This window comes from Chiloscyllium plagiosum, unplaced genomic scaffold (genome assembly GCF_037043375.1).
Source record: "Chiloscyllium plagiosum isolate Xiang-an unplaced genomic scaffold, Cpla_swu_hap1 HiC_scaffold_19, whole genome shotgun sequence".
Taxonomy (NCBI): domain Eukaryota; kingdom Metazoa; phylum Chordata; class Chondrichthyes; order Orectolobiformes; family Hemiscylliidae; genus Chiloscyllium; species Chiloscyllium plagiosum.
The window spans coordinates 63,736,242-63,752,850 of record NW_028270157.1 but is presented as its reverse complement, the minus strand read 5'-3'; the positions used below and the strand labels follow the sequence as shown (position 1 = coordinate 63,752,850).

General features: G+C 44.9%; 1 protein-coding gene across 26 annotated transcripts in view; it reads left to right on the top strand.

Annotated features, from left to right (window-relative positions):
* The window catches only part of nrcama (neuronal cell adhesion molecule a), a 419,288-nt gene that overhangs the window by 334,299 nt on the left and 68,380 nt on the right, over nt 1-16,609 (top strand). For all 26 annotated transcript variants that reach the window (XM_087997474.1, XM_087997473.1, XM_087997476.1 and 23 more), the window contains 7 exons: nt 270-454; nt 1,993-2,124; nt 2,244-2,387; nt 4,981-5,092; nt 13,377-13,543; nt 13,638-13,785; nt 15,661-15,785. In XM_087997474.1, the coding sequence (XP_087853600.1) occupies nt 270-454; nt 1,993-2,124; nt 2,244-2,387; nt 4,981-5,092; nt 13,377-13,543; nt 13,638-13,785; nt 15,661-15,785 (1,013 nt within the window). The remainder of the gene's footprint in view (nt 1-269; nt 455-1,992; nt 2,125-2,243; nt 2,388-4,980; nt 5,093-13,376; nt 13,544-13,637; nt 13,786-15,660; nt 15,786-16,609) is intronic.

Here is a 16,609-nt window from a genome sequence, read left to right as displayed (position 1 = left end):
AGTCACAGACTTGCAAAGAATCTGTCGATGACCTAATTTTTTTTTTTAACCTTTGTGTGGGTGTGAGCATTTTCTATAGACTAAAAATGCCATCGTGTGAAAATCGGGAATGTGAAGGCTTCTGAGCAGAAGATGGGAGAATGGCACTCTGGGATTGCTCACTTGGCCAGTCAGTGCTCACCCAATGGGCACTCCTCCTGCACTGTTACAATTCTGTGAAGCGCCTGATAACTGGCATTCCCTTGTAAAGCTTGCCCGTTGTGTTCCAGGCCCACACCAATTATCCATTGGACCAAAGAAGGGGGAGAATTGCCCAGCCACCGGGCCTTGGAGGTCAACTTTAAGAAGACCCTGAAAATTATTGATGTCTCCGAGTCGGATGCTGGGAAATACCGGTGCACAGCCAAGAACTACTTGGGAAGCAGTACACATGTCATTTTCGTCACAGTCAAAGGTATGGTTCGACCTGCACAGAGTTCTGTTGACACACTGCATACTTGGGGAAAGAGAGGAATCAAAAACGTTTTGGAGCATCAAAGGTTATTTTTCTGAGCAACAGAATTGTACTTTTACAGTACCCCATTCTGTCACCTAAAGGATAAGGTAATACACTGCAGTGCCTGACCCGCGAGTGATTGTTGCTGGGATTGTCGAGTTATGACATGGAGATGGGAGTCCAAAGCTACCAGAGATGCATTTTATCCTTTCAGTTCGGGAGTTAGAGAGGTGTACAAGGCTATACTCCCTGAATCAAGTCCCTGGATGCCAGAAGAATGTATTTTGCCTTTCCCCCTGACTGTAGAACATACCATTCAGCAGTCAAACAGGGCACCTCAACAGTGCTGCCATCATCACTTACTTTTATGTTATTGAATCTGCTGCAGCCTCATGTATTTGGCACCGAAGGGATTAACCCTAACCTTCGGAACAAGGTGGGGAATCCCTTGCAGGGTCCCAGGTTCAATTCAAGCCTCAGGCGACTGTCTGTGTGGAGTTTGCACATTCTCCCTGTGTCTGCGTGGGTTTTCTCCGGGTGCTCCGGTTTCCTCCCACAGTCCAAAGATGTGCAGGTTAGGTGGATTGGCCACGCTAAGTTGCCCATTGTGTGAGGTGCATTAGTTAGAGGGAAATGAGTCTGGGTGGGTTATTCTTCGGAGGGTCGGTGTGGACTGGTTGGGCCGAAGGGCCTGTTTCCACACTGTAGGGAATCTAATCTAATCCCACCTATTCCCAAACAGGGTATAGAATGTAATGTCTTGGTTTACACCTCTGATAGTCCTTCAGCAGCAAAGTAAAGCATCTGCTTTGAAGCGGAGCGTGAACCTATTGGTAAATCTGAAAGGACACCCCTGCTCACTGAACCGAGCTGACTGAGGTAACCAAAAAAAAAACAGAGCATCATCACAGTGAAAGGCAGAAAGCTATAAATAGGACTCTGGGTTTGTCATCAGAAGGCTGCTTTTCTACACACAATCCCTGAGGCTTCATTAAGTCTTAAAAGATTGTCTGGAAGTGTTAACTTTGAAGCAGAAAAGGCATAAAGCTCTCCCAATTAATGAGGCAATGGCTTGTTATTTCAGTGCCAATTAGAGTTAGATATGGAAGTTTGTAACTTAAGGTCAGACAAGGTTGAACAGAAATAATATACTTTTAATAATATGTAAAGCAGAAGCTAGGGGGAACACTGAGTCATGGTAACTCTCATTCATTTGTTGGGATTTTGACACCTTCATTGAGATTGTTCTCCACAACTCTGACACCAAGATCCATTGCACCACTTCCTCCTCTCCCTGCCACGAAAAGGAAAGAAACATGGAAATTTAGGAGCAGGATGAAGCCATTTAAGTTCTTGAATCTGTGCCGGCATTTACATCGATCTTAGGTGCTCTGGATCACATAGCAGAGCGACAATGTGACCATACTGAGGGGATGCCAGAAGCTGTTTAAGAGTAAAATCCTTACCTTTTGTTTATGTGGTTTTGGCTTCTGCAGCTGCACCCTATTGGATCAGTGAACCCAAGAACTTGATCCTCGCGCCCGGGGAGGATGGAACGTTGATCTGCAGAGCTAATGGCAATCCCAAGCCCACTATCCAGTGGCTGGTCAATGGTTTTCCGATTGAAAGTGAGTACAGTGGCACTCAGCATTAGCGCAGAACGGGGCAGTTTACGGAGTCTTTTCTGTTCTCAGAATACAGACAGGTTCTCTTGTTTGGAAACATTTTGCTTTTGTCCGATTTGCAGATGCCCCAAGTGACATCAGCAGGGAACTAATGGATGACACTATTCGCTTCACTAAAGTCCAGGTCTCTTCCAGTGCTGTTTACCAGTGCAATGCCTCCAATGAGCATGGATATTTGTTGGCAAACGCATTTGTCAATGTACTCGGTAAGTTAGGCTATGGCCTTGATCAGCTCATGATTCTCCTCACTGACTCTCCTGAATGTGGCTTCTTGACCAGATTCCTCCTCACCTCAGTGTGTGGACAGGCTGGATGTCAGTGATTGTGCAAGGCTTGCAATCCGTCCCTTGGGACACCCAGGCCCCTTGCGAAAGTTGACACTGCCTGGTCTCCGGGAAAGAAAATATTGCACATTAAAGTTAGGCAGGCAGTGAAGAAGCCCACCTGGAGTAGAAATTGAGGCCACTCACGTTTTGTCACTTTGGTTTCAGTTGAATAGAGGCTGCAGCCTGCGGGAGTCCTCTGTGAGGACTTAGTGGCTATTTAGTTTAGTTTTATTTATTTTTGATTTAGTTTAGATTTTGATGAGTTTAGTGAAAAGTGTACAATGCTGCCATTCCTGATGCCATCTTAGATACAGAGGTACCTCGGTATGAAGCAGGAAAATGAAGAAACAAAGTTAAAAGTTTAACATTACAGTTCTTCTTCGCATTGAATAGAAAAATAAAGTTAAAAGTTTAGAAGTGCTTAACCTGTTTTGTCCATCCCTCATCCCATTAAAAGCCGAATATGTTTTGGGTCCCTCACCTCCACGGGTGGTTTTCAATTCATTGTCACTTTTTAGTCAAAGCTGAGGTGAAGTCCATTTGGAGAACTGGAATTGTTTTAGTTCTGACCAACTCACATGGAACGTCAAGTTCAAGAAACTGAGTTTTGCCCATGTTTACTTTTAGGACATCAGCTATTTTTAAGTTGAATAATGCTAATACTATGAAATGGATGATCCCTTTTCAAGTGCCTCATGGGAAAGTCAGACAGTTCAAGGTCAGATTTAACAATATAGGATGGAGTGTAGCTCTTCTGTGTTTCTGTACTGTGTTTGCTTAATCCCAGGATATTGCCTGCTGTAGTTGCAATAGTAGTTCCAAGAACAGAAACCTTCCTCCAAATTGTAACTTGTCCATGAATCTTCTAATTGGACCGTTTCCTCGAACTCCTTTTGCTCATGCTAGCATGCGATCCCTCAATTATGACTCTCTTGCTTGCCTTACAAAATGTCCCATGTGTCTAGTTTCCTCAGTAGGAATTGCAAGTTTCAACTCTGACCTGAGGAGAAAGTGAGGTCTGCAGATGCTGGAGATCAGAGCTGAAAATGTGTTGCTGGAAAAGCGCAGCAGGTCAGGCAGCATCCAGGGAACAGGAGAATTGACGTTTCGGGCATAAGCCCGAAGAAGGGCTTATGCCCGAAACGTCGATTCTCCTGTTCCCTAGATGCTGCCTGACCTGCTGCGCTTTTCCAGCAACACATTTTCAGCTCAACTCTGACCTGAGACAGCAAAGGCAGCTGAAACAAGACGTGGTTTTCTGAATGAGGCGTGATGCATTACGGTACAGGCACTAATGGTAAATTCAGAGCACTCCTTTGAGATAACCCTGAAGGTGAGAGCCAAGCAGCTAAGAAAGCAATAGATGGAAGGTAGGTTCAGGAGATGGTGTTAAAGAGAGAATTCATTAAATGGCAGTCAATGTGTTAAATGAACGTCTGTGTACAGTACGGGAAAAAAGTATCATAAGATTAATTCCTGAGGCAGTGATTGAAGTTTCCAAAGGTCTGTACACCATCGTGGCTAGGCTGTTTGACCTTCATAATTCATCAAAGGTAGCTTCCCAGTTTCTGTAGCGAGGAGTCTGACATCAACTGATAACCTCATGTGGGTATCCTGAGGGGCAGTGGAGCTATTGCAGAAAATCATGTCATTCATTGGGTTTTAGCTGAGAGATGCCACATGCATTTGTGCCATTAAAGTACCAGGCATGGATCTTTTCCTTGGAAAAGAATCTAGCCATCAGTCCTTGACACACATTACCATTGCTGAATCCCCCACTATCAACATTGACCAAAAACTGAACTACACCAGCCAATGAAATACTGTAGCAACAAAGCACCTAAACATTTTGAGGTGGGAAACTCGCATTCTGACTCCCCATAGCCAGTCCATCATCCACAAGTCAGGACTGTGATGGAATACTCCCCACTTGCTTGGATGAGTGCAGCTCCAACAGCACTCAACAAGTCTGACCATGTTGTCTGCTTAGTTGGACCCCTATCCATCATTCCCTCCAGTACTGTATGCCATCTGCAAGATACAATGCAGCAACTCTCCAAGATTCCTTCAATAGTACGTTCCAAACTTAGACCCTTAACATGTAAGAGGACAAGGTCAGCAAATGGATGGGAACATCGCCAAGTTCCCCTGCAAGCCATACACCATCCTGATATGAAACTACACCACTGTTCTTTGACAGTTGTTTGGTAAAAAAAATCTTGAAACTCCCTTCTTTGAAAGGCAACTCACCACCACCACTACAACGGCCATTACAACGAGTTTGTAACTGCCAGCCCAGCCTGAGATGTCCTTAATCCAGGAAAAATATTTTTTTTAAAAGTACAGTAATATCACTTGTGTCTGATTTATTGTTGGATGTTCATGCACATTCTTTGGCCTGGGTAATTTTAGAAACCACGATTTAAAAAACAATTTCAGCTGATAAATGTTTATCTCTTGGTGCATTTTTCAGCGGAGACGCCCAGAATGCTGACACCGCCTGACCAGGTTTATCAGGTCATTGCCAATAAGGCTGTGTTGCTGGACTGTGCGTATTTTGGATCACCAATACCTCAGATTCAATGGTAAGGAGACCATCAGCAATTCATGAGTGCAAGCTCTCTACAATGGGTAATGCTACTCCACAGAAATGTTTTTGGGTTGTTGCAGTTCCCCTGCAAGCCATACACCACTCTGTTGCTTCACAATGTCACACGCTTCAACAACACACCCTGTCGCATACACTTAGAACACACCCTGTTCCATAACCCTGTTATGCACAGTAAGAAGGCACATTGTTGCAAATCCCATTTCATTGCCATCTGCCTCATCACGTAATGTATAGCCACAAAAGCCAGAGTCTCCACCAAATAGAGGTATGCCATCCGTGCAAGAGAGTACCAAAGGAGCCTTCAGGTCCATGGCAGCTCTCTGAAGAGCAATCTAGTCAGACCCATTCTTACACTGTATTCTTGTAAGTGTATAAGTGTGCTTCTCTCAAACACTAAACTTTGATTTGATATCAGTTATGCTGTAGTCAGCAAGATACAGGCCATTATTAATCACAGTGTAAAAGATTTTGACACTGCATCTCTTGTCCAAAGTTTCAAATCAATATTTTCTAGTCTTTGTGCAATCTGCTGATGGTTACAGAGCTTCTTGGCTCATCTAAACTTTCCATAATCGTGCACAGATTATTCAGGGTGCTGCCAAATCTTGGAACAGTTCCAGCTTCTCCAACTTAGCTACGCTTGGAGCTAAACTCCCCCATCCCTGCGTTCTCATAAATCTCCACTGTACCTTCAAGAGGACCCGCACATCCTTTCTAAAGTGTAGTGCCTAGAATTTCTCTAGTTATAGCCTAACCAGAGCTTTGTAACATAAAGTAACAAAATAACTTTCCAGCTTTTGCTCTCCATTTTGTAAAATCCCTTTTCTTTGTTAATGACTCTTACAAACAGCTTCAAACATCTATCTGTGTGAACCTTCAGGTCTCTCTGTCTCTGCACACCCTTTGGAACTGTATCATCAAGCCTATAATCTCCCTAACCTACCAAAATGCTAGTTTATACCACTCTGTATTAAATTCCATTTGCAACTTGTCTGCCCGATATACTAGTCAGTCCATCTCCTATGGTAATGGAATGGCATTATCTTTTTTAAAGTTTGTCATAATTGACAACGTTGCAAACTCTACCCTGCATTTTAATACTTAACTGATTTATATATAACAAAAGAAACACTCGTACAGATGCTTGGGGAAGACCACTGTCTCCCGTCCTCCAATCTGGAAAAAAAAACCCACGATTCATGACATATCAAAACCTATCATGACTCACTGTCCTTAAACCAGCTTTGTTATTCAGTTTGATGATGACCTCCCTTTTGCTGAGCTTCAATTATATTCACCACTCTTTAACATTGTTTTGTCAAACACCTCGTAAAATCCAAAAGGGTAATATCCAATGTGCTCTACTCATCAATTTTCCCTGTTGCTGCATCAGAGCATTCAATTAGATTAGTCAAGCACAATCTACCTTTTAGAAATCTGTGCTAGCTCTCTTTAGTTAACTCAAACCTTTTTCTGATTATTGTTCTAACTTCTCCCCCATCACTGATGCTAAACTGTCGCTTGTTCGAATGTCCTTACACCCTTTGAAGCTAAATAAAGGGAACTGTGAGCAAATTGGTAAGGATGGATGAGGGAACCTTAGTGGGCGGCACGGTGGCACAGTGGTTAGCACTGCTGCCTCACAGCGCCAAAGACCTGGGTTCAATTCCCGCCTCAGGCGACTGACTGTGTGGAGTTTGCACGTTCTCCCTGTGTCTGCGTGGGTTTCCTCCGGGTGCTCCGGTTTCCTCCCACAGTCCAAAGATGTGCAGGTCAGGTGAATTGGCCATGCTAAATTGCCCGTAGTGTTAGGTAAGGGGTAAGTGTGGGGGTATGGGTGGGTTGTGCTTCGGCGGGGCGGTGTGGACTTGTTGGGCCGAAGGGCCTGTTTCCACACTGTAAGTAATCTAATCTAATCTAATCTAATACCTAAGGAGTTGATGGTGGATAGGCAATGGTTCAATTCTGAAGAATGTGTGCATGAACTACAACGATTATTCTTTCCTGTCTGACTCAAAATTAAAAGAGGAACATTTGGTCAACCATGGTTCATAGAAGAAATTAGGGTTAGTATTAGATCCAAAGAGGAGGCATTTAAACTTGCCAGAAAAGTAACAAGCCTAAGGATTAAGGGGTATTTTACAATGCAAAGTTTAGTCAAGAGAGGGAAAGCAGAGTATGAGAAGGTAGAACAGAGAAGGTTTTATGGTCAATTTCTATTAATATGTGAAGAAAAAATGATAAGTAAAGACAAATGCAGATCCCTGACCGTCAGAAGCCTGGGAAATTATAATGAGGATCAAAGAAATGGCAAAAGAATTGAATAGGTACTTTGGTTCCCTCTTCATAAGAATGCACAAATAACCTTCCAGAGACGTTGGGGAAAGAAGCATCTAGTGAGAGGGTAGAATTGAAAGGAATAATTATTACTAAGAGAAAGGTGCTGGTGTTAAAAGCTGTCAAACCACAATAATAATCTACATTCCAGAGTCCAAAAGGAAATGACTCTAAAAATATTGGATGCATTGGTAGTCATCTTCCAAAACTCTGGAGCCGTTCCTACAAACTGAAGGGTGGCAAATTGAAATAACTGCACAGAGGCCGGTATCCAATCACCAAGTCACCCTTTATCTACCTGTGCACAGTACACTGGCTGTGGCCAGCCAGCTCAGAGTCAGTTCCCTGCACTGAGGAGATCCTAAATTTCCCATTAATTATTTTAGGTTGTTTCACACTCCTTTTTTTTTTAATTTTCCTCCGCACTACCGCCTAACAGCGGTAGTTATTTTTCCTCAGCACCCATGTCGTGTGTGTGCAGGTGTAGGACACAGTGAAGAACAACAAGTGCGTAAATGTTTATTTATATTCCACCACCAGGAAGAAAGGAAACACCCGAGTGGCCTGTGACGAGCAGTGCCCTTCTCAACAAAGAGCAATGCTGTGTGATCAAACAGTGAAGGGGAGGGCAGGGGTTAAATCAAAATAGAGTTGGAGGGGAAATAAAACATTCCATCCCTATGATGTCTACCTCTTCCTGAACAGCTCGAGGGAGTTGGTAGACACTGCGTGCTCCTTCTCCAAGGACACTCTGGCTCTAATGTAACCGTGGAAGTGGGGCAGGCCGTTGGCCGTAATGGCCCCCTCCGCGGCCTGCTGCCTCAACCTGTATATTGCCAGTTTGGCCAGGCCCAGGAGCAGACCCACGAGGAGGTCCTCTGAAATCTCACATTAATTTTTTTTTTCTACTGGTTCAGCTCTCTCAGAGCCAGCTACACTCCTGTTTATTTTTTTTTTCCTTTTTTTTTGGTAGTGCTTATTTTTTCCCTAGCACCCATGTTGTGTGTGTGCGCAGGTGTGAGACACAGTGAGTGACACAAGGTGCACGAATCTTTATTCAATTTCCACCACCAGGAAGAAAGGAAACACCCGAGTGGCCAGTGACAAACACTGCCCTTCACATCAAAGGGCAGTGCTGTGTGATCAAAACAGTGAAGGGGAGGGTAGGGACTAAATCAAAATAAAGTTGGAGGGGGAAATAATGCACTCCACTCCCTGCGGCGCCCACCTCTCCCTGAACAACTCCAGGGTGTTGGTGCAGACCGCATGCTCTAATGTAACTGCGGAAGAGGGGCAGGCATTCGGCCCTAACGACCCCCTCCACGGCCCGCTGCCTGGACCTGTTTTTGGCCAGGCCCAGGAGCAGACCCACGAGGAGGTCCTCTGAAATCTCCCATTAACTTTTTTTTCTTTTTTTTCAAAAAGGCAATGCTGTGCGATCAACACCTGTTTTTTTTTATTTAAACCCCCCCACACTACCGCCTAACCGCAGTAGTGCTTATTTTTTCCCCAGCACCCATGGTGTGTGTGTGCAGGTGTGAGACACAGTGAAAGACACAAAGTGCACGAATCTTTATTCAAATTCCACCACCAGGAAGATAGGAAAACACCCGAGTGGCCAGTGACAAACACTGCCCTTCACATCAAAGGGCAGTGCTGTGTGATCAAAACAGTGAAGGGGAGGGTAGGGACTAAATCAAAATAAAGTTGGAGGGGGAAATAATGCACTCCACTCCCTGCGGCGCCCACCTCTCCCTGAACACCTCCAGGGTGTTGGTGCAGACCGCATGCTCTAATGTAACTGCGGAAGTGGGGCAGGCATTCGGCCCTAACGACCCCCTCCACGGCCCGCTGCCTGGACCTGTTTTTGGCCAGGCCCAGGAGCAGACCCACGAGGAGGTCCTCTGAAATCTCCCATTAACTTTTTTTTCTTTTTTTTCAAAACGGCAATGCAGTGCGATCAACACCTGTTTTTTTTATTTAAACCCCCCACACTACCGCCTAACCGCGGTAGTGCTCATTTTTTCCCCAGCACCCATGGTGTGTGTGTGCAGGTGTGAGACACAGTGAAAGACACAAAGTGCACGAATCTTTATTCAAATTCCACCACCAGGAAGATAGGGAAACACCCGAGTGGCCAGTGACAAACACTGCCCTTCACATCAAAGGGCAGTGCTGTGTGATCAAAACAGTGAAGGGGAGGGTAGGGACTAAATCAAAATAAAGTTGGAGGGGGAAATAATGCACTCCACTCCCTGCGGCGCCCACCTCTCCCTGAAAAATTCCAGGGTGTTGGTGGAGACCGCGTGCTCTAACGTAACTGCGGAAGAGGGGCAGGCAGTCGGCCCTCACGATCCCCTCCATGGCCCGCCGCCTGGACCTGTTTATGGCCAGTTTGGCCAGGCCCAGGAGCAGACCCACGAGGAGATCCTCTGAAATCTCCCATTAATTTTTTTTCTTGTGTGTGTGTGTAAGATCTTCTGTTTTTTTTTCTTCTTTTTTTGGTGTGTGTGTGTGTGCAGGTGTGAGACACCGTGAAAGACACAAAGTGCACCAATCTTTATTCAAATTCCACCATCAGGAAGATAGGAAAACACCCGAGTGGCCAGTGACAAACACTGCCCTTCACATCAAGGGACAGTGCTGTGTGATCAAAACAGTGAAGGGGAGGGTAGGGACTAAATCAAAATAGAATTGGAGGGAGAAATGATGCACTCCACTCCCTGCGGCGCCCACCTCTCCCTGAAAAATTCCAGGATGTTGGTGGACACCGCGTGCTCCTTCTCCAAGGACACCCGGGGTCTAACGTAACCGCGGAAGAGGGGCAGGCGGTCGGCCCTAACGACCCCCTCCACGGCCTGCTGCCTGGACCTGTTTATGGCCAGTTTGGCCAGGCCCAGGAGCAGACCCACGAGGAGGTTCTCTGAAATCTCCCATTAATATTGGTCAGCCAGAACTTCCTGATTCGCCCAGATTAAAAAACACCACTCAGGATCTTGTAATCACCAAGGTCCACCTGGTCCCAATCACTACACAAATATTTAAAAAGGGAAGGAAGGAATACACCGAGAATTACAGACCAGTTAGCCTAATATCAATCAGTCATGGCAAAAAGTCTGTTCTGAAAGATATGATAACAGAACATTTGAAAAGCATTCATGGGATGATATTATGTCGGCATGGATTTGTGAAAGGCAAATCATGCTTTTCTAATCTACTGAATGTTTTTTGAGAATGTAACCAGTAAATAGACCTAATGGATGTTTTGTATTTGTTGAATAGGTCCCTCAAAAGGTTAGTGGGCAAAGTTAAAGTGTATGGGATTAGAGTGATCTTTTGGCATTAATGAAGAATTGGTTGACAGAGAGGGAGGGAATAAATGGGTCTTTTTCTGAAGCAGTGACAAGTGGGGTGCCATAAGGATCAGTGCTTAGGCCCCAGCTATTCATCATATATATATATATGTACATGACCTGCATAAGGGAACCAAATGTAACATTTCCAATTTGCTGGCACAAAACTGGGCTGGATTGAGAGTTATGAGAAAGATGCCTGGAGGCTTCAAGGTGATTTGGACAAATCAGTGAGTAGGCAGACACATGGCAGATGCCGTACGTAGTTAAATGTGAATACATGTCAGTGTGAAAAATGAAGGAAAAGTATTTTTTAAGTGGTGATATATTGGGATGTACAGACGGAGTTGAGTGTCCTTGTACACCAATGGAAGTAGACGTACAGGTGCAGCAAGCTATTAGGAAGGCAATGACATATTAGTCTTCACTGTGAGGAGATTTGAGTTCCAAAGTAGGAATTTCTTACTTCAGTTATACAGGGCCTTGCTGAGACCATGCCTGGAGCATTCTGGGCAGTTTTAATCTCAGAATCTAAGAGAGGACGTACATGCCATAGAGTGAGTGCAGCCGAGCTTCACTGGACTGGTCCTGGGGATGGCCGACTGCCCTATGAGAGATTGGCTTGATTGGCCCTGTATTCCTTGTAATTTAGAAGGTTGAGAGGGGATTCGATTGATACAATTAGAATTCTAAAAGGGTTGGACAGACTAGATGCAAGAAGACTTTATTCCCTGGCTGGGGGGATGCGGGGGGGGGTTTGGAACTGGTGGATACGGTCAATAAGTTGCCAGTTGGAGGACTCAATAAGATTAGTTATGAAGAAAATATTTCAATTCAAAGGAGGAGCAAAGCCAGAGGACATAGATTCATACTCATCGCCAAAAGAACTGGAAGGAGGTGAGAGGTGGACATTTTTCTTGATTGTGAAGACATGATTTGGTGTACAAATGGCTACACTTCAATTTTTTTTTGCAAAAAGATGGATTTTCCTCCTTGTTCCTGACCCTATCACATTTTTCACAAGTCAGGAGTGTCCAGTGTGCAAAACGTACACTCTGACTAACCGAGCTCAGCTTCCCCAGACCTGGGGGACAAACATCATATTTCATCTTGCACGCAACTTTTGCCCACTGACATGCTGTTTTAGAAGCCCAAATAAAGCTCAGCAGGTCTGAAAGTCCTTAAAGACGTCAGGAGTATTCTGCAAGAGAAGTATGAAATGTTTTGATGTGTTCAAATGTCACTCTGAAATGCTGTGATTTAATGCAGATATGTTTTAAATGCAATAATTCATTACAGAGCTCTGTCCTGTGAAGGTAAATTGACTGTTACGTTGACCATCATAGTGTAATTGTTGACATGCATTCCATTACTTTTTCCAATGGAGAAAGTGCATCAGGAAGTGGAAAGAAGAAAATTCCTTGCTGTGACATATTTGTAATCTAATTTAGTTGGACCGGAAACCTTGCTTTTTTTCTGAAGGTAGAAAAAAATGATATGTACCCTGACTCCCCTTCCAAAGAACAGGCCTTCTGTTTTGAAATCGCAACAATTATTTGTTCTGGTAGTGTTGTTGAAAACTTTTATTTGGAACCTTGTCCCATTACAAATGCTTGGCTGGATCTCAAAAACTCCCAGCTCATGGGGTGATCTAATTAATCCAAATAAAATATAACTTTTATGACCATATAAGTAAATAATGTCTTATTATTTACTTAAAGGCCCTTAAAGGATTACTTTTCTTTCTCCTTGCTTTTAGATTTGAATCAAGGATTTTTTTTCAAATTCATTAAGAGTTGATCCTTTTTCAACCAGTTTTAGATGATTCCCACTATTACTACATAAATCTTGAGAACGATGCATTGTGCAGAATGGGTGGATGACTGTCAAGGATATGTGAGAGCATAGAATGACATAAGGGAATGTAGGATGCTTGTGGGAGGAAAGTGACGGGGCAAGGAAGTTGGTTTGATGTGAGGGGTGAAGCTTAGCAGGCCTCTGAGTAGCGTTGGGAGCTGAGTCTCGAGGTGAGTATTCTATTTGGGCACTTGTGCTCCTCTCACACTCCCATCTTGGCATTGACTGCTGGGTGACAGCGTGAAAATTCCTTGTCACATTGCACGTGGCTCGGATGTGTATCTTGTGAGCTGTGAGAGGGCATCAGTCAGGCTTTCCCATGAGTCGGGCCCAAGAAATTTTGTTTGAAACGCAGCATGTTATTGGTCAGGAATGTGCTACCCAAATCGATGGCCCACTTTCAAGGGGGAGTTGGGTTTCTACCTAAAAGGAAAATATTTCCAGAGCTGTGGGAAAGGGCAGTGATACCAATCTGGTAACCCTTTGCCAGGAGCCAGGGCAGGTATGGAAGCAATGGATCAAATGGCCGCCTCCTGTATAGTAAGGCTCAATGATTGTTTATTGCTGAGAGAAACAAGAACACTGTTACGAGGAATTCTGGCAAATCAGAAATAAGCAAACGGTGTTGGGAGAAATTGAGCCGAGGTTGACATTGATGTGGGGGATGTTCCACATTGCCAGTGGTGTTACTGTAAATGTGTTCAACCCCAGGTTCAAGGATGACCAAGGCAGTGTCCTCCGCGGTGACTCTTATGTTTTCCATGACAATGGCACTTTGGAGATTGCCTTTTCGCAGAAGAATGACAGTGGGACGTACACCTGCATCGCAACCAATTCCCTTGGCGTCGTCCAGAACAAAGCATTTCTCCAGGTCAAAGGTGAGGTTCATTATGCTTTCGGGTCGTGTTTTTGGAAAAGCTTTGTTTTGCTGCTGAAAGTATGTCGGCCGTCACGAACGTTTTGAATTTTCAGATCCGACGACCATCCTGAAGCAGCCGCGTTATCAGTCAGTGCAGACGATGGGCACGGCTGTGTTTGAGTGCAGAGTGAAGCACGACCCGTCACTTACTCCAGAAATTACATGGCTGAAAAACAACGAGGAGCTGCCTGATGACGACAGGTACTGTAGGTTCCTGTACCAGGGCCTTGATTGTGTTAACGCAGCCGATATGGTGATATTCCCCAAAAGAGATGGAAAGGGACTCATCAGTTTCCAACTCATTGAGCAGTCATTTTGACCTTTGTTGACCAATAGACTCTGATGACCAGCCACAGATCTACAAAGTAGAAAACCCCCAACAATCATGCAGCACACACAAATATATTTCAATATGATATCAATCATTTTTCAATAACAAAGGGAGCAAAGCTGGCAACAGTATTTTGGGACACAATGAGAGTCATTTGAGACTTAACTGTGACTCCTAAAACCTTTCACCATTAACGTTCCTTCACCGAGTGTGTGGGCCTGTTACAGACATAGTCGAAAGTGAGGACTGCAGATGCTGGAGATTAGAGTCAAGATTAGAGTGGTGCTGGAAAAGCACAGCAGGTCAGGCAGCATCCGAGGAGCAGGAAAATCGGCATTTCCTGATGAAGGGCTCCTGCCCGAAACATTGATTTTCCTGCTCCTCAGATGCTGCCTGACCTGCTGTGCTTGTCCAGCGCCACACTGATCTGTTATCGACATGATTAGTTAACAATTCCATTAGCATTGGATGGTGGAAGAGGGAAAGAAGACTTCAATCACAGAATCCCGACAGTGTGGAGGCAGGCTGTTCGGCCCATCAAGTCCACACTGACCCTCCAAAGAGCATCCCACTCTCACCCAGCTCCTAACCCTATCTGTGTAACCCTGCATTTCTCATGGTTAATCCATCTATCCCTGGACACTATGGGCAATTTAGCATGGCCAATCGCCTAACCTGTACATCATTGGATTGTGGGAGGAAACTGCGACACCCAGAGGAAGCAGACGTGGGATGAATGTGCAACTCCACACAGACAGTCACCTGAGGCTGGAATTGAACTCGGGTTCCTGCTGCTTGCCACTGTCCTTTTTTTAATCTAGCAATTCCCCTCCCCAGTCATAAAGTACACTCTAAATCTGGTTTTGTCTCACCATTTCACTGTCAAATACGCAAACAGGTTAAAGTATTGAAGCATTTGCCATGTGATCAGGACTACTGTGATCAAATCTAAATATAAAACCACCACCAATAAATCCGATTAGGAATTCAGGAAAAACCCCTTTACGCAAAAGACAGTTGGAACTTAGATCTTGCTACTACAAGGAATGGCTGAGGTAGCGAGTATAGGTGCAATTAAGGGCAAGTTAACTAAATAGAGAACTGTACTGCGTTCGTGATTATGTACACATATAAAGAAATTTTGGATGAATAAAATACACTTTTGAAGTTAAAACTAAATTGATAAAGGAGGAAGGGGCAGAAAGATATGTTGATGAGATGGAGTGGAGTGAAACTGATTTCGTTTTTGAGTGAGCCCCACTGCTAGTTGTACAGAGACTTCCCAAACGGGGATGCGGGATGTATCACACCCACTTCGCATTCCTACCAGCCCCTTCATGTTATTAGGTTTCTCCTGAATTCCTGAGTGGATTTATTACTGACGGTCTTACATTTACGGCAGGCATGTTCCCCATTGTCATTTTTGTCGTCAGAAATCTTTGCCCTGAATGCCCCATGATGCCAATGGGAATCACATTCTCCCGCCTATCTCAGGTCACACGTTTCCACTGATCACATCTCCAAGAGGCTTCACCGCAGCAGGATCCTTTTTCAATGTAGATTGGGTGGTGGGGAAGCAAAGTTCCCCTCACCTGCAACCCCCCCCCACCACGAATTAGCATTTAAGTCGAATGAATTCCCACAAATCCGAATCAAAAATAGGCATCCCCTTGCAATCAGTGGCCGAGGCAGTGCCAATGATTGATGTAGTCAAGCTAACATCAAATCCACGGTCTCGATTTCAGGCACCAAGCCTCTGGCGACACCTTGACCATTCTGAATGTGTCTGAGGAAGATCAGGGATCCTACACGTGTGTGGTGAACACCACCTTGGACACCAACTCTGCAACGGCCGACCTTACTGTCCTAGGTAATGTGGCTTCTGTTTGCTCGCGCTCTCCTCTTGTCGCTCCAGTCTTTAAAGAATCTGAATTGAATTGAATTGAATTGAATTGAATTTATTGTCACATGTACTGAGGCACAGTGAAAAGAATCTGGGGTTCAAAGGTTAAATGGCTTTGGCGTTTTGTTTCTGTGCGAGCGCCTTGTCACACCAGCATCACTTGAAAAGCAGACCCTCTTGCAAGGTGTTGCTGAGGTAATGCTTTGCAAAAGAGAAGAGTGAATTGGGAGCTTTGGCTCCCCCTGCTGCAGGCAACCTGTAACACAAATCCAAAGGGTATCAAGGTTAGCATCAAACCCGTGATTGTGCTGAGCTAGGCAATCTCAAAGCAGTTGGGAGGTCAGGGTACAGGGTCCTGAGAGTCACTGCCATAGGGAAGTGAAGGCCAACCTCCTGCTGCTGCTCACCAAAACATTGATCTCCCTGTACCCTCCACCTCCCAGCTTGTCACCCTGTTGGGAAAGTCCTGGAATGGGATGGACTCATAGCCTTCCATGGTTCAACATCCGGCCTCTCAAATGGGAAGCTAAAAGTTGCCCAAGATGCCACACGGTGCCCGTTGAACAGAATGGCAGCGGCAATCACTCTGCTGTCTGTTACCTTTTATCCAATAGAAATAGCTGGCAGCTTCGAAAGTGGCAGGGCAGCTGGTTCCAGATCGGTCCTGGGTAGAAATCTGCTCCTATTTCAGATGATGGGTCTGTGAATGTGGAAATTGGGGTCCTGTGATATCTGGACGGGTCGGAGCCAACTCGGCGTTCCTTGCTGTGTGACACAGAAAAATATTCCGC